The 22,498-nt window shown below is 42.7% G+C and overlaps 1 protein-coding gene across 1 annotated transcript; it reads right to left on the bottom strand.

Moving 5' to 3' along the window:
* Positions 1–20,459: 20,459 nt before the first annotated feature.
* On the bottom strand, positions 20,460–22,237 carry MYCFIDRAFT_157056 (chitin synthase activator; the record flags this gene model as incomplete). Its single annotated transcript, XM_007932273.1, has 2 exons — positions 20,460–20,710; positions 20,758–22,237. 2 exons carry the CDS (start codon positions 22,235–22,237, stop codon positions 20,460–20,462), a joined length of 1,731 nt encoding a protein of 576 aa, XP_007930464.1.
* Between the last annotated feature and the right edge of the window lie 261 nt (positions 22,238–22,498).

Here is a 22,498-nt window from a genome sequence, read left to right as displayed (position 1 = left end):
TAAGTTTAGTACGGCGTAGCGTTAGACTATCGCTAACCTATCGATAGTGCTTCTAAATCTAGACTGTCCGCTCTCCGATATTAGACGGTTTTTATTTCTAAAATATTACGTACTAGCGGTTATTACGGCGGTTAATCTAGACTACGTTTTCGATAGGAAGTCGTTTATATAGGCAGTTACAGTACTTACTACGAAGAAGAAATAGTTAACGGAATTAGCGAAGGTATTATTAGGTAAGGGCCGATAGATAGATCGAGCACTCTATAAGGCTATAGCCGACTATTTTATTAATAACGGCGACCCGCCGCCGTACTATTTAGGTAAATAGGAGTTTGTTTAGAAGGGCAAAGCGTTAGAGGTTAGAATTCCGGAGGCCGAGAAGCTATAGGACGCCGTACCTAGCTTCTTTGCCCTCTACTATAACGCTACGGCCTACGCGTCTAGTAGCCCGGTTAACGGTACGGAAAGCGGCCCGACTAATCCCGTTAGCGCGTAGCCTCTTTATACGCCTTCGGCTTTAGAATCGGTACTACCCTTAATAATACCCGCAAACCGACCGGCTTCGCTAAAATTGCTAGCTTTACTAGCGTATACCCTTCCTAATTTACCGCTATTATAGGCACTAGCCTCCCTAACGTAGGCGCCGAGTAACGGCTCGCTATAAGCGCCCGTACTAGCTCCCCCTAAGCTACTTACTACTCCGATCGAGTCGGTATACGAAGAATACCTAGACCCTTCCTCTAAAGAACTTAAGTTCGAGCGACGGCGGCTCCGAGGGTAGCGCTCGCGCTAGACTTTAATTAATAAGCGTCTTCTTCGTACTAACGAGATACCCGAATAAGCGGCAATCTAGTAGTACGTAGAATACGAGGACTATAATAAGAAAGTCGATATACTAATCGCCGCTAATCCTATAAAGCGTAATAAGGCTAAAGATATACGCTTTATCTAGGCCGCGAAACTCGTACGTAACGCATACGCCGAGGACGTAGACGGTCGACTACCTAACCTCTTTCGCCTATGCCTATATAAGCGACTCGTCGAATACTATCTAGTAAGGCTTTAGTATTACCTATACTATCTATACCTTACCGCGGGCGATCGGCGCTTCTAGATTCTACGCGAATTGCATTAGTATATAGGCAAGCTAGTTACCGATTTTAAAAGCCTACTCTTTACGCAATCGTACTCCTTCTAAATCTTAAACGACGATTACGCCTATAAATACTCTATCTTTAGGACCGACCTCTACTCGGACGGTTACGATACGTAGTAGGAGATTTACGCGATACGCTTTAGCGAGTACTAGACCCCGCAGTAGTTCGGGTTGGTTTGGTTTGGTTTGCTAAGCCGAAATTCTGGTTTGGTTTAGTTTGGTTTGCTAAGGAACCGGTACACGGACCGGTTTGCTAGCTACGTGCCGGCTACGGACAAAAACCCGACCTAAAACACGTCTAAATAGCCCGAAACATAGATGCAATTGTGTAGCGTAGACAATATAGGGCCTCCGAGGGCCTCCGGACCCGATCCGAGGTCGTCGTATGTCGTCGCATATCGTCGCAGTTTAGTCGGATTTTCTCGGAAACCGGCTTAGACTAGCGGGGTAAAAAACCAAACCGGAACTAAACCGGAGGGGTACCGCTAAGAAACTAAACTATATACGTTTTGTAGTTCGCAAACCGAACCACTACGGGGTCTAGCGAGTACGTAGCGCTTATAACTACGGGCGAATTAAAGGAGCTCCCTAACCTAGCTAACCTTAATACAAATTTTCTACTAACTGTTACTTTCTACTATACGAAGTTGTAGTACCGACTCCTAGTAAACATTACCCGCTTACGTAAGAACTTCCTTAGCTTAAGTACCTATACCGGCGACCTACGATTCTAGCTAGTACTGTCTCTAATCTATAATAGAGCCGTCGGTCTTATAGTACGCGCTATCTTACACTTCCTATAGACGGTCGACCTCGTATAAGAGTAGTTCTACCGCTTCGTCTCGAAGGAATATTAGGATAGTATTATAGTAGGCGGTTACCTAGTCCTATATAAGCGTAGCGAGAACGGTAAGAATATATCCTACCGCGACTATAGTAAGGAATACTAGAAAACAGGTAAGCGACCTATTAGCGAATACGTCGGAGTAACGAAGTATTACGAGATCGACCTAACTACCTACGGCAAAGTCTAGTTCTTATAGATAGTAGCTACCGAACGACTCTCTATAGTACGCCTACCTCTACTAGACTCTTAGCTTAAGGATTATACCGTTTAGCTACTACTAATCGGTATAGAGCTTAGTACCTAGTCGGCTATATAGCTCTATAAGTAGTACGAGTCCTCCCTTAACTCTAGTAGCCTGCCCTACCTATACCGTCGCAACCTAGGTCGCCTAGCTATTACCTAGGACGTCGTCGCTTATACCTAGCGGTATGTTACGGTCCGTAACGTATATACGCTTCGCGGCGAGGGCTATATATCTGCCCTCTATATTAATAAGGCGCTTACGGATACTAAGGCTACTAATACGTCGCGTACGGAATAGTACGCTTAGCTTACTAGTAGCGGTCGCTACTAGAACGGTACCTATGCCGCTAATAAGGGCAAAGGCATGCCTCTACTACTCCTTAACCGTTAGTACCTAGTAGACTTTAGCCTAGTCTACTAGCTAATATAGATCGATCCGGTATACGCCTTATCTACCTTTATCGCCTATATCTAGACGCTTAAGGACGGCGCTATCCCTAATAGATTATAGCCTACGCTAACACTATAGTTCTATAATTTGCTGCGTACGGCCGCTACTAATCTAGTCTTCGATCCTTTAGGCGTCTAGGAGCGTATTATATAGGGCAATACTATTTTTAAGTACGATAAGATAGTAACAAATAAGAATTACTAGTAGTATAATATCGACTATACTTAGGATCCTATAGGCGTATTCCTAGTACTATTACCTAACTACTCGCTAGACGAGACCGACCTTACTAACGTATACCTATTCGGCAAAATTATCCCTCTAGAGCTCGCGACTCGGGCTAAGCCGGTTGCCCCGCTAACTAAGGCGATCTAGCTAAATTCCTCGCGCGTATTACTATCGACTAAGTTAAATACTCGCTAGAAGCTAACCGCTAGCCCGTTCTTAGCGCCTCGCCTACCGTCGAAGATGCCGCTACTATCTAACCTATTCTCTACGCCTACGAAGGCTCTAGTTGCGGCTTAGCTACTACCGCCTAATAATACGGTTACGTAGCTATAGTATAAGCTCCTATCGCTTCCGATATGCTTGCTACCTCTGCCTACCCTATAAGAAAACACTATAGGCGCGTATAGATAGTACTAATATAATGCGACGGCAATTAGTATACGTACGCTTAACTTATAAGCGCTCTACTATATACGCTAGTCCGAGTTAGTAGCAACCGAGGTATACTAGCTTTAGTAGATACTAGCTAAGGTACAGATCCGCGAAGCTACTAAGCGCTAGATAGCCTAGTAGTATCGTCTTTCCGCTACGGTCTTAAAGGAGTCCCTTACGCTATCGCTAACCTATCTCTACTACGATTTCTTACGCGTCGCGCCGCAATAGGCAATCCCTATACTATACCTAATTAACGAGGACGCTTTTAAGCTACTCGGCGGCGTATAAGGCAATACTACTAAAGATAAGATCGCGAAGCTTAACGTATAGATAGCCGACTACTTTAAGCTATACGGTGCTATACGCGATACCGATACGCTACTATTGCTAGGTACCGACTTCCCTAATATCCCTATCGATTAGTTAGATCGCGCTACTACTATAGCGGACGTAGTTAATACCTCGCTATCCGATAACAAGACTATAAAGACCGTCGCGCCTTAGCCGCAGCTAAAGGCGGTTTAGACTATACTAACTAGCGTACGCGACGCCCTTCGTAACTATCGCAATAAGCAAGTATAAAACCGACGTAGTTATTACTAGAGAGACACGATTCTATACCTAGCATTACCGTTCTAGTATACTATTTAGGCTTAGCCTTTATACGACGCTATTACGCTCTTTTGCCTTAAACCTTCCTATAGTGCGGCCTACTAAGGACCTTTGTTTTAGGACACTATAGACAGTGCCGACCTTTTTATAGGAAGGGAGGCTATTACGATATAATACTATTATATATACGATAGTAGGCAGCGGTTACTATCGACCGCTACGGTCGCTATTACTACTAATAGTAGGACTATTATATAGATAGCTTGCCTCGCGGCACCTTAGAGAATGTATTAACTTTTATACCGTATAACCGTTACGATACCTTCGTACTATAACCGTATGCCTAGTAGTCTTCGTCTATAGTATATAGACGCTTGCTATCTACTATATTAGTAAACTACCTATAGGCTCTATTATAGATCGTATAGCTAGTATCGTCTATACGAATCTCGATATTATAGAAGTATATAGGTAGGATATCGGTACCGATACAATAGTCGACGCTATTCGCGACGATCGTTTAGCCCTTAATACGGCGAATTTAAACTAGACTTAGAAGTAGTAGTATTACGAAGCCGACATTTGTCGTACTATCTATTGCCTTATAGATCGCTTTAGGATAGAGCGCGGCTAGGTAGTACTAGTTAAGTAGGAGATCCGGGTAGCCCGTAAGCCTATACGGGGTATCTAGAATCTTGCTCTAGTTACGGTCGTAGAGTGTCTCGAACTTATAAGATAGACGTCTATATTTATCGACGTCTATACTATTCTTCTTAAGGTTAGAACCTAAATCTAGGAGGTTCTTAACTTAGCGCTAACTAAAGCGGATAATCGACGCTATATTATATATATAGTTACGAATAACTATAGTAGTAATAATAGCTATACTATTCTACGGTTATAACTTATATAATACGTCGGTCTAATTAGCCTTAGGGTTGCCTACTATATAACCCTCGTCGGCCGCGATAAGAGAGAAGGAGTCCTTAGGGATAAGTAGAACGTTTAATATTATAAGGTCTGCCTACTAGAGGTCGGCAAGCGTAGTGCCTCTATCCTCGTCGTCTAAGATATTGCCTACGAGGCCGTCGACGTCCTCGTTATCTTTGTTAATAGCTATAGTTCGCTTCTTAGAGACCCTAATAGTCGATCCGACCTCGAGGATCTGTCTAGGCAGTACTTAGTAGATAGTAAGTACTAGATTACGCGATGTCTATTCGTTATCGCCGTTCTAGGTAGCTAACTAACTCTTTAGAGCCTCGAGGTTTATAGAGATAGGCGTAGACTTAGCAAACTAATTATCTCGCTAATTCTTCTTAATACCGAGTAAATAGAACGTATATATATAGATATGCTTAGAACAGTTACTATCTAGATCGTAGAAGTGTATACCGGTATTAGTAAGCTAAGTAGTAAGACTATTCGGTAGGTAGACGATAATCGGTAGGCGATACTTAGGGCGTAGACTAAGCTCCGCTCTAGCCTTGTTTATAGAGGCATTACGATTAAATGCCTTGTCGCTAGCTTATATCTTCTCGATAATATTACGCTTCTTAGGCGTTTAGTTAAGGGGGAACTAGTCGGGATAGTCTACTAGGTACTTCGTAGTAGCCTTAGTTATTACGACGCTTACGTAGGAACGGACTTTGTCTAGATAAGAAAAGTTAGCAAATGTTTCGTTAGTAGGAAGGAACTTTAGGCGTATACCTAAAAATTATAACAATCGGAAATAATAAAACTTTAGGCGCGTACCTAAATCTCGTAAGAATAGGTACGTACCTAAAGTTTTGTAATAAATCGTAGGAAAAGCTTACTATCGTAGACCTTAATCTAGCGGGTAGTCTCTTTCGCTATCTCGTAGATCGTAACGAGGACCTAAATAGTCTTACCGAGGCTAACGTCGTCGCCTATAATAGCGAACCGAGTAGAAGAGAGTATTATATACTTAAGGTACGCTATACTAGTTACCTACTAAGGCTACAAGCTTAGCCCGTAGTATATAGCCTTAAACCCTAACTTAGTAAAGCTGTCTAGTACGCTTAATGTTTCGGGTATAATATCGAGCGAAGTATAGGCGTCCTCGAACGTAGGTGCCTTAGCGCTCTTCTAGTTTATAGCGGAGTTAATAAGCGCAAACATCTTGCTATCGATAACTAGGATACTGTCGGTATTATAGGCGCTAGTACGCTTATTATTAGTATCTTCGGCGTAACGCTATTAGAAGGCTTATACTTCGCCTATATTAACCTTAGGCATTACGGCATCGAACCCTAGGCGCTCGATCTTAGTAGGATCGCTAAAAAGCTATAGATATAGACGCGCGCTACCGGTAGTAAGGATAATATTATTAATATAGGCGATGCGCGCCTTATTATTAGCAAAGTTGTCTAGGCGTAGGCTAGTCCCTAGATTTATATTACCGCGCTTAGACAAAATGTCGAACGTCTTAAGCGTAGTATCCGGATCGGTATTGCCTTATATACGCTATATCTCTATAGTAGCAGATCTATCGTATAGACCCTTCTTAACGAGGTTTAGCAATGTCTCTATAATATTGCCTATACGCTCTTCCTACTCTTTAGTGTTTACTCGGCTAGCCTTCGGGTCGATATAGACCGGGGCAGTAGTAGTAGCGACGCGGGAGATCCTTATCGGCTCGAGTAATAGGTTAACCGAGGCGTTAATATTCTTATTCTTTATCTTATTATATAGGTACAAAAGTAGCAGTCCTCGATAGAGGTCTTCTCTGTATATATCTAGGTCTAGGACTAGGTAGACTAGCTAGAGAGCAGGTCTATAAAGCGTAGTAGGAGTGCCTACGAAGAACGTAGGAATATACGCTAGATCTAGCCGATCGATTATAGGATCGAGGGAGTCTAGAATAACCTTTATCTTCTATACGGCGCGGATATAGACAAAGGCTATACGCTTTAGGTTGCCCTTAACGGTGTCGGGATAGCGCGGGCCTATAAGAGCGCGATCTACCTCGTCGTCGTCCTCCGCCGTTATACTCTTAACCTTAATCTAGCCTTTAGTAAAGCTAGAGATAGTCTTAAGGATCTTATTCGGCGTAAGCTAGAGTCGGTAGCTCTGCTAGTTACCGCTATCTTTCTCGTCGATATCTATCTTATCGACGTCGTTATTAGGGTCTTACTCTACTATATCGTCTAAACCTTAGGCGTCTTCGCTATCGCTAACGTATTCTAATAAAACGGGCTGTTTGCCCTTACGCTTAGTCGGTCTAGCTTTGCGGCGAGTGCCCGCTAGGGGTCTAGCGTACTTAGCCGACGCGCTCTCGTATTTACTAAATGTTCGCTATAATAACTTAGTACTGTTCTAGAGAGGAGAATTAAGAATATAGAAACTTTAGGCGTATACCTAAATTATAAACCTTCGAAGAAACTTTAGGTACGTACCTATTTAATACGCGGAATAGATATATATCTAAAGTTTTATCTTTAGAGTTAACTTAAGGCGTATACCTAAATCGTAGTGTTTTAAGGAAACTTTAGGTACGTACCTATTTAACGCGTAGAATAGGTACATACCTAAAGTTTTATCTTTTAAGTAGAATCGATATAATAGTAAAGGAAAAAAAGAATAAAAAAAGGGGGTATACTTAGGCCTATTATACTTACGACGCGATATAAGTAGAAATACTTAAACGCTAGCTCGAGCTTCGTTATTATACGCACGAACTAGTCGCCGACTAGGATCTCTATAGCTCCTACGGTAGTCTCGTTCTTAATAGATCTAGCGGAGTAGGCGGCTATATAGACACCTTAACTATAGGATAGGGCCGTTACTACGCCGCGGGTCTTGTCTATAATGTCCTTAAAGCTATTAACGCGACCTTCCTTAAACCTCTACTCGGCTAGGTTAAGCTTATCTTAGTCTATCTCTATACCGATAGTCTTGTCCTACTTAGCTTTAGTTAACTTCTTAGGCGTATTAGCGGTCTTAGCCTTCTTTGCTAGCGACTCTTTCGGGGAAGGATCGCCGAGGCTAAGTAGTATAGTATACTACTTCTTAGTAGTAGACGTCGGGGTTTGCGGTAGGTCGCTTAGCGGACTAGTGCCTAATTTGCGCTTACGCGCGCTAGGGATAAGTAGGGAACTTATAGCTACAGTTTTTTCGCGATTATAGTAATATATTTCTTTCGAAAATAGTTTAACTGTTAGTGTTTTTAAAGAAACTTTAGGTATACACCTATTCTAGTACTAGTAATAGTAAGTGCTATAGAAGGTTGATATTAATGTTTAAGTTAAGAAGAGGGAGCAGGTTTGTAAAAGAAGAAAAGTTGCGTTACGTACGGACTACGTATTCCCCGCTAGCGGCATTCGCCGCGTCTAATAGCGATATTTGCTTTAAACCCTAAGCCGCACTAGTATTAGGTAATAGCCTGTAAGGTTATATAAGGTTATATAAGGTATAACGTAAGGAAATTTTAGGTACGCACCTAAAGTTCTATTAAACGCTTATAATTGCTGCTTACTATAACAACCTTATACTACTATCTAACTAAGGCGAGGATGTCGTTCTCTAAACTGTCGATCGAGCTAAAGGATTAAATCCTACGCTACCTAGTAAACGTTAGGCATAGAGACTATAAAGTCTAGGTTGCTTATAACTATAGTATAGATAGGGAGTAGTAGATATAATATAAGCGCTAGCTGGCGGGGTTCGGTATCGATAGTTAGACTCGAACTATTATATAGGATTAGATATATACGGCGGTCCTAGTCGCTCTCTATGCTAACGGTAGTCCCGAATTGCGACCCTTATTGCATATACCTATACTTACTAACTACGGCGACGAAGCGGTTCGGATAGTAATAGCGAGTATGCGGCCTAGTCTCCGGTTTAGCAAGGTCGTAATTAAGACGAAGTCGGATCCTCCTTTGCCTATTAAGAAGCGTAAACGCTACTTCTCGTTATTGCCGGTACGGAGTTTAACGATATATATCCGTATACTCTCGATTATATAGGGTAGTTACTTACTACCTTATTGTCCTTAGCGGCTAGCGCCGACGCCCGAGAATATACTATAGAAGACGTCTTATAAGGTATTAATTAATGCGAGTAGCTATAACAATAGTAGGCCTAGTACGATAGCACAATTGTTAGCCGTATTTGGACCGCTATATAGTCTCGGGAATAACCTTTACCTATACGATAGAGAATATAGTTAAAGGAGGCTGGACGAATATATTAACTTAAGCTCGGAGAGTGTACTAAGGTAGTAGTCGCGGTCTATATACGACTAATTGCTATTCGTTAAGCACCTCGTAGACAACCTCTACTTAAGTTATTATAATACATTCTTCGGATATCGTAGCTCGGCGTTAGTACCTCTACGACTCTACGACGTCGCCCTCGTATATTTCCGGTTTGTATAGACCTTACGTTCTAGACTCTAGGATATGCGAGATAAGGATCGGCGGCAGTTAAAAGACGTATAGCAAAGTGCGGATAGATTAGCGGTATATGCTAGATTTTGCTTAATATCGGTCGCACTCGTATATAGCGGTTTTATATATAATATTCTAGTTTCTCGCGCGGCGTAGCTACGGTCGCCGGATTGTAGGAAGCACTAGTATTTATATTAGATTGTTACCGATCTAGGTAATAAGACTAAAGGTATATTTAGCCTTAAGCGTTATACTCGGTATAAACTCGATAAGAAAACTTAGCTATTAATACAGTATCGCTTCTTAGTTTATTACTATCTACTAGACTTTAACGTTACGATAGCGGATATTAAGGCGCTTCGCTATAACCTTAAACTACTATATAGCGAGATAGAGTACGAGATCGGAATCGGGGCATTTAACCTCGAAGGTAACGTTAAAGTCTTAGAAACGATTATATATTAGTAGCGCTATAGTATCGCCTACCTAGCGAACGGCATAGTAGACATAACTCTAATCGAACTTCTAGAGGGGGAGGAGGCGTACGACAACGATATTACGCTCGTCGTACTATAGCGACTAAGTATAGCGAAGGAACGCGAGCTGCTAGTAATAGAAGAGGGTACGGCTACTCTACGTAAAGTATCGATAGAGGAAGAGAACCCTACGCTACTTAAAGGTAATGTTCTTAGATTAGGTATATAATACTACGATTATAGAAACAGTCTCTATAATATTAAATTATATAAATAATTATATAAGCATGTAAATGAGTAATAACGTCTTTATTTAATTAATTATAGTCCTTCTAGCTTATACAACTACGTAATAATTTCGTTCCTTAAGTAGTTAACTATATAAAGAATTTAGGGCCTATTAAGTAAAGTTAGTCTACCTCGTTATCGTCCTCGATAACCCTATAGTATATATAAGGGTTAAGAGCTATAGTAATCTATATATTAAGTAGATAGTATAATAGAATATCTAGCGGTGTTCTATAGCTCCGAGTAAATATAGATCGCTATATATAGTAGTAGAGAACGCCTCTTCCGAGATACTAATTTCCGACTTTATAGGTCGAGATTTCTACCTATACTACGAGGCTCTATCTCTAATAGCATAGTACAGCTTCCGGATAAAGAGAGGTTAGTACTATATAGCAATTTTGTTATTCTAAGTATATAGAACAATAATAGTGTAATAGAATCCTATTATTCTCGACGCTAGTCTAGCAAAGTCGATAAAGCAATAAACCTAGATTATACGCTATTATATATAACAGGCTATCTGTTTATTTAGTAGTGCGCTAGTCGCTCGCTATTTAATCTCATTTAAGCGCTATCTACTTAGTTAACCGGCCTATATCTACTTATTTAACTATACGATTGAATATTATAGAGACTATACGCAAATAAAGGAACTTTAGGTATATACCTATTCTACGTATTAAATAGGTGCGTACCTAAAGTTTCTTTATTAGTATACACTTATTATATAACTACGGTTTTAGGCGTACGCCCGAAGTTTTTGCTATTGTCGGCGCTATCTAGTAGCCGTATTAAGCGGCAGCTATACCTAGTATTCGGCTAGCCTTGCCTTACTATTTTGCGACAGAATCTACTCGTCGTTATCGTCGTCGTCGGCAGACGCAGAGTTACTATTATCTAGCCCTCTTAGTCGCTAAATCTATCGTATCGCTATAAAGCAGTTAATAAGATCTTCGCTAATTATCTACTATCCTTAATTATAGAGCAGATTAGGAGTATAGCGGTATATTATATAAAGTTAGTTCTTCTTTTTTACAATACTAACGAGCGACTAATGCTGCGGAATAGTGCTATTCTAGATAAGGTTACTTGCGCTAACTAGGACGGCGGCTACCTACTTTATCTAGTATTAAGCGGTAGTACTAGGTATTTTCTTCTATCGAACGGCTTAATAGATTTTGCTTTTATCGTAAGCAGGGATAATGCGTATCTAATTTATTATATAACGCCCTATACTATACTTAAACTATTGCGCAATGTCTAGGTAATTCTAACTAAGTAAGGCAAGTACGTCGAAATAGTACCTCGCCTACCTACGCTATAGTCGGCGTTCCTAGCTATTGCGGCGAAAACCGTCGTCCTAGTTAAAGAGTAGCTAAAGGCGGGTTTGCTAGATAGCGGTAAATAAGGTAAAGCCGCCTTCTATAGCGTTACTACTACCGCCCTAGGCGACGATAATATTAGGTCTCCCGCCTGTTATCTAATATACGAGGTCGTACGAAAAGCTATAGAGACTAGCTCTCTCTTTATCGGTAACTTCCTCCGAGAAGAAGTAGCGTAACTATACCTAATCCCCTAGGCGCTTATCGGGCTTTAAGAGTATATAGAGTATATAGCTAGTATAGCGGTATCTATATACCTAGCTTAATTGCTAAAGCGCCTATTTAATAATACCTAGGTACTAATCCGAGTTGTTATCCTCTTCTAAGTCGTTACCCTTACGCTCCCTATACGCTACTCGATACGTTTAGTAGGTAGTAACGAATTAGTCGATCGTCTCCTTTACGTAGTTATAGAAAGCTTGCTCTAGCCTTCCCGAACTAGTAGCCTAGAGCTAGCTATAGAGGAAGTCGGTAGCATAGGCGGTCTACTAGAGCGCGGTAGTATAGAAGCGTAGTTAAACCTAGTTAAAGAGATCGGCTAGAAGCTAGGCGGCGTACGTAGTATAAAGGCTTGCTATAATATTTAAACCCCGACGACTTCCTTTCTACTCTCTATCGCCCGCGCCTAACTAGTCGTAACGATTACGAGAGAGTCTATGCTTTATACTAAAGGAACTACTATTATAGGTCGTAGTTAGTAAGTCGAATAGTATATTAAGCATTGCTAACGTAGAGGCTTCCTTAACGGCGTAGGTTATACGATCGAGTTAGGCGGTATTTACGCCTATATTAACGGACCTTTACGAAAGGACTATATATATTATAAAGAGCTAGCAGTTTAACTGCAAACGTATAAAGTCGACGACGTGCTTACTCTCGAGTACGAAGAAAGGCTAGCAAGCACGACGCCCGTCTACTCCCTCGGTTAGGCTTAGGCGAGTTATAGGCAGATTAGGCTAATAGAGTAGGTCCTAGCAAGTACGAACCTCTCCTCGTACGCTAAAGGGAACGGTACTCGATACGTAGCTATCTAGCGTATTATACGCCTATGTAATTTCTGCTTTAAAGGCGTCTAAGATACGAGCTCGGCGAAATGTAGTGTCTTAGGCAATAAGGGAAGTAACGGCGGCTACCTAGTCGATAGTAGACTAGGAGAATATAAGAAGCGGCAGTATTAACTAACTAAAAATAGGTTCTACCGTTCGGTTAATAGACGCGAAGAGATCCTTCGATATATTATATTCTTAGAAGAAGCCGATACTACTAAGCCGCTCTACGGACTTATAGAGTAGTTTGCCTTAGATACTATAAGCCTCTTATATACCGAACTACTAGTATACTTAAGGATGCTCGATATTAAGGCCGCTAGTCTTCGTAATACTATAGGCTATCCGGCAAAGGGCGATAAGCGGAGATACTACTACGTCTTCGACTACTAGTCTAGTAGGGATGTCTTCCTACGCGAGGTCGAACTAAGCGCGGTCTATATTACGATATATAGGGTTAAACTAGCGCTCGAGAGACTAATCGAGGAGTTCTTTAAGCTCTAGGGGAGTCTATACTTCTAGACGGATTTTAGTCCTATACTATATAATAACTAGTTCTATACGCCGCTAATATATATCTAAGTCTCGACGTAACCGACGTTCGATACCCTACTATAAATAATATAGTCGTAGTATAGCTACGTCGACTATAGGGTCTTAATTTGCCGGTAGCGGATCTATAATATCGTAAGAGATTTTACTAACGTTGCGATTGTTGCCTTCTACGCCTTGTTTCTATCGAGCGTATACGCGATTATATACTTACTAGAAGGATAGGAGATAATATACGAGTACTCGAGAAGGATAAGTATCGCGAAGCGTAGGAATAAGGATAGTATTAACAAAGTAAGCCTATTTACGCTTGTTTATATAATAGCGACGTTGCTAGTCGATTTTCCGATTTCGATTCGCTTTAGGGAGTAGAAGGTTAGGGAAGAAGAGGTACGTATTAAATCTAGAAGCATCGAGTCTAGTCGCGATCCGTATATGCTTATAGCGTTCGGGTCGTATCGGAGAGCGGCCTACTAGTATATACTACTCGTAAGTAATAGTTTTTATAAAGCGAGGCGTATAGAACAACCGAATACCGGCTCTATAGGTCGTAAGTAAGGTTATAGGGAGGAGAAGTGCGTTAATATCCTAGTATCGAGTAATGTAAAATAGCTAATTAGTAGATATAAGGCACGACTTCTCGAGTAATAGGACCGTAGAAGGTATCCTATTAACCTACCTAGCGAGGAGTCTACGCTAGTCGACGCCTCGGAGCTACTCGTATATATACGTCGGGAGCTTACTATACTCTACGACGTACGTAAGTACATCCGGGAGCTAGTAAAGTTAACTTTAGGCGAAGGTAGCGGTAGTACCCTTAGTAATAAATTCTACGAGTATAACTTTAGGCGGTATCGGCTCCTCTTCTTCCGCGTCCGTATCCTAGTCTTAGGAATACTTATAAGAGCAACTATCTATAGCGAGCGCTTAGTAAAGTACTATCCGACTATAAGGGGTCGATATAATAGGTAGATTATCTAGTTCCTTATCGGAATTAACCCTATAAACCCTACTCGAAGGACTACTTAAATCCGATTAGATTAAACTACTAGTTACCGAAGGTGCTCGCGAGCTTTCGAGCGTAACGTCGCTATTATCGTCTCGACCCTACCGACCTCGCGGTAGCGTAGGTCGTAGCGGTAGTAGGGGTTCTAGTAAGGTAGGGCGCGGGTTGCGCTCTCTAGGATTTAGCCGGATACGTAGTAGGAGCCTGCGTTATAGCTACGATAGCTAAGCTCTAGGACGAGGCCTTTATAAGCTCTCTCTTAAATTAGACCTAGTAATGCTGTCTCTTAATCTAGACGGGCTTCGCCTTAAGCTAGGGCTAGGAATACTATCTCTAGAATTAGACTTAGATATACTCGCGCTTACGATCGGTCGACTACGCTATACCGAGGCTAGTAGTTAATTCGTCCTGTCTCTTAAAGTAGGCAATAAAGAGCTCTCTAGAATAGGAGGGAAGGAGAGACTTCTTCGAGAAGTCGGCGAAGCAGGTTAAGTAGCGGACTTCGAAGCTAGTAATAGGGAAGAATAAGCTACGCTTCCTTAGGAGTTAGGCTTAGGCGGCGTCGCTAGTATAGAAGCTAGTAAGGAAGGCGTCGCTAGTATAGAAGCTAGCTAGGAAGGCGTCGCTAGTATAGAAGCTAGCGCGGGAGGTATCGCTAGTATAGAAGCTAGCTAGGGAGGTATCGCTAGTATAGAAGCTAGCGCGAGAGGTATCGCTAGTATAGAAGCTAGCGCGGGAGGTATCGCTAGTATAGAAGCTAGCGCGGGAGGTATCGCTAGTATAGAAGCTAGCTAGGGAGGTATCGCTAGTATAGAAGCTAGCGCGGGAGGTATCGCTAGTATAGAAGCTAGCGCGGGAGGTATCGCTAGTATAGAAGCTAGCGCTAGTAGGGATTGTACTATAGCGGACGAAGGGGGTCTAGTAGCTATCGGAGCGGGGCGGTAAACTGTTCTATATAGGGTAAGAGGACCTATATACGAAGGGAGAGTATTAGATAGATATACTAGTTAAGTGCTATCTATTTTAGGGAGAAGGGGACGTAGAGGAGCCCGCCGAATAGCTAACCGAGGCTAGTCGTAGGTAGGAATAGCCTATACGATCGATTATTAAACGATAGACGTAGAAGTGCTATCCCTTAGAGTAGAGCTAGCGGCGTTAGCTCTAGCGAATTAATCGACTACCGCGATAATATCGTCGATCTCGAGCTAGTTAATATAGATAGCGAGGAGCTATAGCCTATCTCTAGTATTTGTACGCGGCGCTATCTATAAAGAGAGCGGTAGTAGTCGTAGTACTAGGAGAAGTAGCTGTCCCTAACTAGCCGAATAGTACTAACTCTAGAGTGTTTAACTACCTACTACGCCTATTTAGCTATAAAGTAGAGGGTTAATATAGGGGATAGGTTAGGTAGCCGAGGAGGTAGACGATATAGCGGCTAGATATAGTAGTAGCGTAGACGAAGAAGATGCTACGCCTAGGTCTTGCTCGGCTTACTATACTTTCTTCTAGGCTCGTCGTAGAGCCGTACTCGCTAACTTCCTCGCGGTACGTTCGGCCTTCTTCTTCCGCTCTTCCTCTTTAGTACCGAGTAGCTTGCGCTATCCTTTAGGCGGCATCGTATTAATTCCGTTAATAGCGGAGGGTAAAGCTTATATATAAGCCGCGCTAATAAGTATAGAATTTAAGGAGGTAGTAGTTCTATCTCGCGGAAACTACTAATACTAGAAAGGGCTACCCCTTTCTAGCGATATATTTTATATATAAGAGAGTAAGGAATAGTAGCGTAGTATATTTTGCGTATAAAGTAGTACGTATAAGTAGGTTCGTATACTACCTATAGCCTTCCCGTAGACGTTGCAAAACCTAAAGTCTAGCAATTAAAGGACACCGTAAACAACTTAAAACTTTAGGTACGTACCTAAAACTAGGCGTTTTAGATACGTACTAAAAGTTTTAAGTTGTTCCTCTATCGGACCGTAGGATAAGTAAACCTAAAGAGTATTATAGGTAGGTCTGTTATTAAAGGTAAAAGTCCTTACTAGGCGATAGGCGGAGTAATACGAGATACGGGATAAGGTTTATAGTAGCCTTCCGTAATAGCGAAGGAAGGCTATTTAATTAGATAGTTAGCTAGGTTCTAATAATATTTAATTAATATCGGGTAGATAGGTTAGCTAGATTTCGGGAAAGGGTACCTTATATACTTAATATAAGACTAAAAGTATAGCTAAGAAGATAGGTAAATCCCTACTTACGGAACTAGAGGGTAAGGGATAGGGGAATGCGTACCTCGTATATTTCTTAACTAGAAGCGCTCCGTCGCGTTCTAACGGAGCGAGGGCCGTATCGCTAGTTATAGCTAATTAGCTAGACGCGGGCGCGGTCGAGATACGACTTAGAATACAAACGCCTTCTTACTTTAATATTTCTTAAGCGCTTTATCGTATCCTAGCGAAGCGGCTTACTAACTAGAAGCGCTTCGTCGTATCCTAACGAAGCGGCTTACTAACTAGAAGCGCTTCGTCGTATCCTAACGAAGCGGCTTAACGATATCCTTATCCTTACTACGACTACCGAGACGTACAAATTCTTCCTCGAATATAGCGATATAACGTAAAAACTAGTCGATAGCGTAGTTAGTCTAATAAGCGATAATTATTAGTAGATAGACATAGGTCTTACTAGTACCGGGTAGGCCTTAAATAATAGCAAGACGCGCCGTTAGAATACGATAGAGCGCTTCTAGTTAGGAGGCGTCTAGAGCACTATTAGGCTTAGAAGGCTAGTGCTTAACTATATTAATATTCTCGAAGCTCTCGTTAGAGTTATTAACTAGGATAGAGCTTAGATCTCGCTTCGGCTATGCTTTAATATACTTAGGCGGCGAAATATAAGGCTATATACTAACAAGGTGCTCTAATAAGGGGAAACCCTCGCGTATTATACGCTAAAGGCTAAGCAAGGTATGCCGATTAGCTTCGAAAAGTCCGCTACGGTCCTCTACTATAAGATATTCTATAGTAGGATCTAGCTCTAACTCCTCGGGACGGGTAAAGGCGAGATTAAGCTTAGGTAGATTCTACTAAAGTCCCTCTAGTAGTCGAGCGGCAATAGTAGCGATAATAGCGCGAGATACGACCTTATTATTTATTAGTATAAGAACGACTAAGCTGCCGGCGATAAGGCGCTTTAACTATTCCTATAGAACTTTCTTACTAGTACGGAGGAGACTAAAAGTAACGCGGACGGCGAAGCTACGTATAGACAAAGTCGCGCCGTAGATATAAACCTGCTTAGGTTAGTATATAACGGGCGGCGCGTTAAAGGGGTAAAGGCGAGACTAACCTTAGTATAGATACCGACTTTGCTATTAAATGCGTCCTTAGCGGTATATAGAGTATAGCGAGTTATTAAGACTACTTCGTAAAGGCCGCAGAGGGCATCTTCGCGGTTCCTATAGAACTTTCTTACTAGTACGGAGGAGACTAAAAGTAACGCGGATAGCGAAGCTACGTATAGACAAAGTCGCGCCGCAGATATAAACCTACTTAGGTTAGTATATAACAGGCGGCGCGTTAAAGGGGTAAAGGCGAGACTAACCTTAGTATAGATGCCGACTTTACTATTAAATGCGTCCTCGGCGGCATATAGAGTATAGCGAGTTATTAAGACTACTTCGCGAAGGCCGCGGAGGGCATCTTCGCGATATAGCTCGTAGAGAGTACTCTAAGAGAATAGTTCTATAAGGGAGGCGATAAATAGTAAATAGAGCTCGTCGACGTCGTACGCGAGGGCGAGCGTTCCTATCGCTAGTTATAGCTAATTAGCCTATAGCCCTTACTATATCGCTAGTTATAGCTAATTAGCCCGACGTAGGCGCAGTCGAGATACGACTTAGAATAGGACCGCCTTTTTGTTTAGATATATATAGGCGGCCTACGAGTAGGCGCGAGAATATATTCTTTTATATCTTCGATATTATAATATCGAATAAATAGAGAATAGTTCTATAAGGGAGGCGATAAATAGTAAATAGGGCTCGTCGACGTCGTACGCGAGGGCGAGCGTTCCTATCGCTAGTTATAACTAATTAGCCTACGGCCCTTACTATATCGCTAGTTATAGCTAATTAGCCCGACGCGGGCGTAGTCGAGACACGACTTAGAATGCGACCGCCTTTTTATTTAGCTCGTAATATACGTAGGCGGCCTATAAGTAGGCGCGAGAATATATTCTTTTATACCTTCGATATTATAATATCGAATAAATAGAGAATAGTTCTATAAGGAAGGCGATAAATAGTAAATAGGGCTCGTCGACGTCGCGCGCGAGGGCGAGCGTTCCTATCGCTAGTTATAGCTAATTAGCTCGCGGCCCTTGCCGTATCGCTAGTTATAGCTAATTAGCCCGACGCCGGCGCCCTACTATACGCCCGCTATACGCCTAACCCTAACCCTAAAGTGCCCTATAGTAAACAGAAAAACTTATCTAGATAATAATCCCTATAGCTAGAAAGACTTTAAGGCTTTCTATATCTTAAGAACCTTAAGAAGATTAGAGTACTTATCGGCGACTATACTATAGGTCGCGTAGGTATAGCTAGCGTAAGCTACGTAAGCTATTTAAGGACTAAATAGTTAGCTAGGGTTTTAGTATAGGAATTATAAAAACTTATAGTAGGGCGTAAGCGATTCTCTTACAAGCGTAATTAGTATAGGCCCTCGAGCTAGCGGGCTTAGGAAAGGTTAGCGAACCCCGGGATAAATAAGGTAGATATCTTATAGATTAATCGCCGTAGTCTTCGCTAGAGTTATAGTAACTAATATAGTAGATTCGACGAGCTATCTAGAATAAGTTAATTTTATAAAGGAAATCGCGGAAGATAGGAAGGGACTTACTATAGTAATAGTAGTAGTAGGGATAGAGGTATATATAAAGAAAAGAAAAAGAAGAGAAAGAAGAAGGAAATATTAATACTCCTAGAAAGCAATACGAAAGTAAAGGTCGCAAAAGCAAAGAAAGGCGCGAATATAAGTAAAGCGTTTAAAAGGGTAGTTATAGCGCGTTTTAGAAAGCAGTAAGTAGGTAAAAGAGCGCGGTTTAGTAGTCGCGAAGAAAGTTATAGTCCTTAGAACCTAGGATATAGCAACCCTAACTAGAAAGTAGTAGAAACTCTAATCGCGAAGAAGGAAACTACGAGCGCGTTACTTTAGAAAGCTTAGATAAGCGTAGATTTAATAGAGGAAGTAATAGCGCTAGAAACTACGAGAGGCTTTCTATTTCTACTAAGAAAGAGGAGGAGGACGGGGATAATATAAAGGGCTATACCCTAGGTAGAAATCGCTAGCCTTAGGTATTTAGCCTACGCGACTCTAGCCTACTACTTAGCGCTTAGTATACTATATAAAACTATTTAGATTTACGTAGATAGACTTAGCTCTTTATCGAACCTATTAAGTCTTATATCTAGTATCTACGTACGCGTTACTTATTTATAATATCTTTAATATAAACTCTAGACTTCTTTCTTCCCTTTATTCTATAAAGGAGTAAAGTAGCTATTTATCCTAGAGTATAGCTATAGCTATACTAAGTTACTATTATTATTCTTAGGCTAAAATATCTTCTTTAGCTATACTATATTAAGAACTAGGTTTTAGATTTAACGAGGACGTACTTTCTAAGCTAGACCTTAGGGAATTTCTTAAAGGAAGATTGCCTTTATAACTAGTCTAAATAGTAAGTATTTAGTATCTCGAAGAGAATTAAGGGTTAAAAGATTATAATATAGGCTCGTAAGGTATCTAGAGTAGCTAAGGATAGAAAGGATACGGATAATATACTAACTAGTATAGCGCTAACAAGGAGTACGCTTTTAGGAGAGGATTATTAGAGGCGAATACTACTCCCTATTTATATTTATACCTACAAATCTAAATACAACTCCGCAAAACACCTCTCTCTCTCTCTCTCGCTCTCTCCCTTATACCGCTAACCGACACACCTCATTATAGATTGCAGTTGGTTTTGAATGTAATCTAGACCTAGATGCATAACGACAGCCCAGCCATCCATGCTTTTCATATAAAAGCCACCAAACGTAACAACAATCAATGCAAGAGTTGCCTCATTCCCACCTATACCATTTGAAGAAAGATCTAGTCTTGTTGGCCCCCAAAACGCCTTCGAACTCCGCCTATGCTTGTTGCCTTCGTTGCTTTTCTTCCGCGAGGTGTCGCCGTGTGGGACCTCCTTTCCAACATCAGGACATCCGAGCACGCACGCACGCACGCACGCGCAATTCATTCGCTTGCAGAGATGGGTCAGAAGATACCCATAATCTTCTTCTTCTTGTCCCCAGCCTTCAGATCATTGCTCTTTGCGTTGCCCTTGGCCATTGGGATACCAGGATCACCACTTGCAGCTTGTCGAATGATGGCAAGTCTTTGCTTTGCAGTCTCGTTCCCTTGGTCGGCAGCTCGAACGTACCAGACATTGGCTTCGAGAGGATCGCGGCGGCATCCGATGCCCATTTCGGTAAAGTAGCCGATGGCGTATTCAGCTTTGGCCCAGCCTGTTGGATTGTCAGTGTGGGATTGCCGTGGAAAGGGGAATGCGTACCGCTTTCGGCAGCCATCTTGGCCCACGCGTATGCCTCATGTTCATCGCGTTCCAGGACTGGCTCAGCGCCAACCATGTACCACGCACAGAGCGCCATCATCGCTTCGACGTGACCTCGTGATGCTGCGCCATTATAGAAGTGCACTGATAAGGCGGCATCCCTCGGGCAGCGATACAGCCCATTCTCATACGCTTGACCCATGATGAAATTAGCCTGGACGTGTCCGAGCTCTGCAGCTTGAGTAAACAATTGCGCGGCGTATGCCTCGTCTTTGAAGATGTCGTTTCCATAGCCCTCGAGATGCAAAAGTGCAAGTTCATAGGGACCTTGATTGTACTGCGGATCAGCGCTCTCCTGAGCCCTCTTCAGCCACTTGACGCCATCGCGATAGACCTGTCGTACTCGTGCGTCGAGGCCCATGTCGCCGTTCAAACAAGCCAGACCAAGTCGGGTTGCAGCTCCGGGATGATTTTTGGAAGCAGAGGCTTTGTAGAATTGCACAGCTTTTGGAGCACTCCTTGCTGTGCCCCAGCCGAACTCGTAGCACAAAGCGGCACGATATCCCGCTTCTGCATGCCCGTGTTTCGAAGCGGCAACGAAAAGTGGGAAGGCCTTGTCGTAATCTGGTTTACCCTTATTGAAGAGTCCGCTGAAATAGCCATCTGCAAGATAATATTGTGCGAATGGATATGCTCGGTCTGAAAGAGTTTGCAAGATATGTTTTGCTTCGACCTGCAGTTCAGTGGGGTCAAGACCATCTCCTAGCTCGGCATCGCGAGCGGCATTCAGCATAAAGATGGCGAACTCGTACTGAACAGCAGCATCTTTGGTCTTCTTCACATTCGCACGGTACATGTCCAGGGTCTTTTTCGTGTCGAGCAACGAGGCGGCACTACCGACCACGGATTGCAAGTTGACATTGTTGAGGGATGGAGAAGGCGGGACCTGCTGGTTGTAGGGTATATTGGCAAGAAGTTCCACATATGAATGCGGCCTGGCGAGTGGTGACCTTCGCTGCGAGGACAGGTCACGCGCACGAAGGTTGGGAGAATCGGGATCAGAGCCATTGGCGCTCAGAGGCGAGAGAGTTCTACCTCGAAGCTCGCTGCCAATGTTGTAAGATGATGGCGGCCTGGGGAGACTTGGTTGTGGCACACTCAACTTCAACGTCTGCGACAACTTCAACGTCTGCGTCTGCGACAACGTCTGCGACAACGTGCGTGAATGTGTCTTCGACTCCGGGAAGGCATGGTATTGCAGGCCTGGGCTGTCTTGCGCTTCAGGAATGCCATCCTCGCCCTCTTCGTCAATTCTCGGCTGGGTGTGTGTGGTGCTGGAAGATTGTCGGCTGTGATTGTGACCGGGGTGGAAGCTAGAGTCCTTGCTGCGAATCGGCAGGGAAGCAGGACTGTCGCTCAGCCTCACGCTGCCTGAATCTGGTGTCTCCACATGTCTAGATGTGCGGCCGTCTCCTTCCATCAAAATGCTGGCGCTCTCCGGTTCCAGTATACCAATGTGTGCGGGTGAAATGCTTACCGGACTTGCCGGAGCTTCTTGTAGCCTTACTTCTGGGCCACGAACATTGCCTTGGCTGATGGCTACAGGCACCGGCTTGCGCTTCGTCGAGGCAGAGTATGTTGGTGGCGAGTGCTGTATACTGCTTTCCGACACCTCCCGGTTATGGCTAAAGTCCTGATCGTTCCCAATCGAGTTCGGCGTACCCGGCCTCACTTCTGCGCT

This window comes from Pseudocercospora fijiensis (genome assembly GCF_000340215.1).
Source record: "Pseudocercospora fijiensis CIRAD86 unplaced genomic scaffold MYCFIscaffold_8, whole genome shotgun sequence".
NCBI lineage: Eukaryota > Fungi > Ascomycota > Dothideomycetes > Mycosphaerellales > Mycosphaerellaceae > Pseudocercospora > Pseudocercospora fijiensis.
The sequence above is the reverse complement of the archived record's forward strand: the minus strand, read 5'-3'. Positions and strand labels throughout refer to the sequence as shown.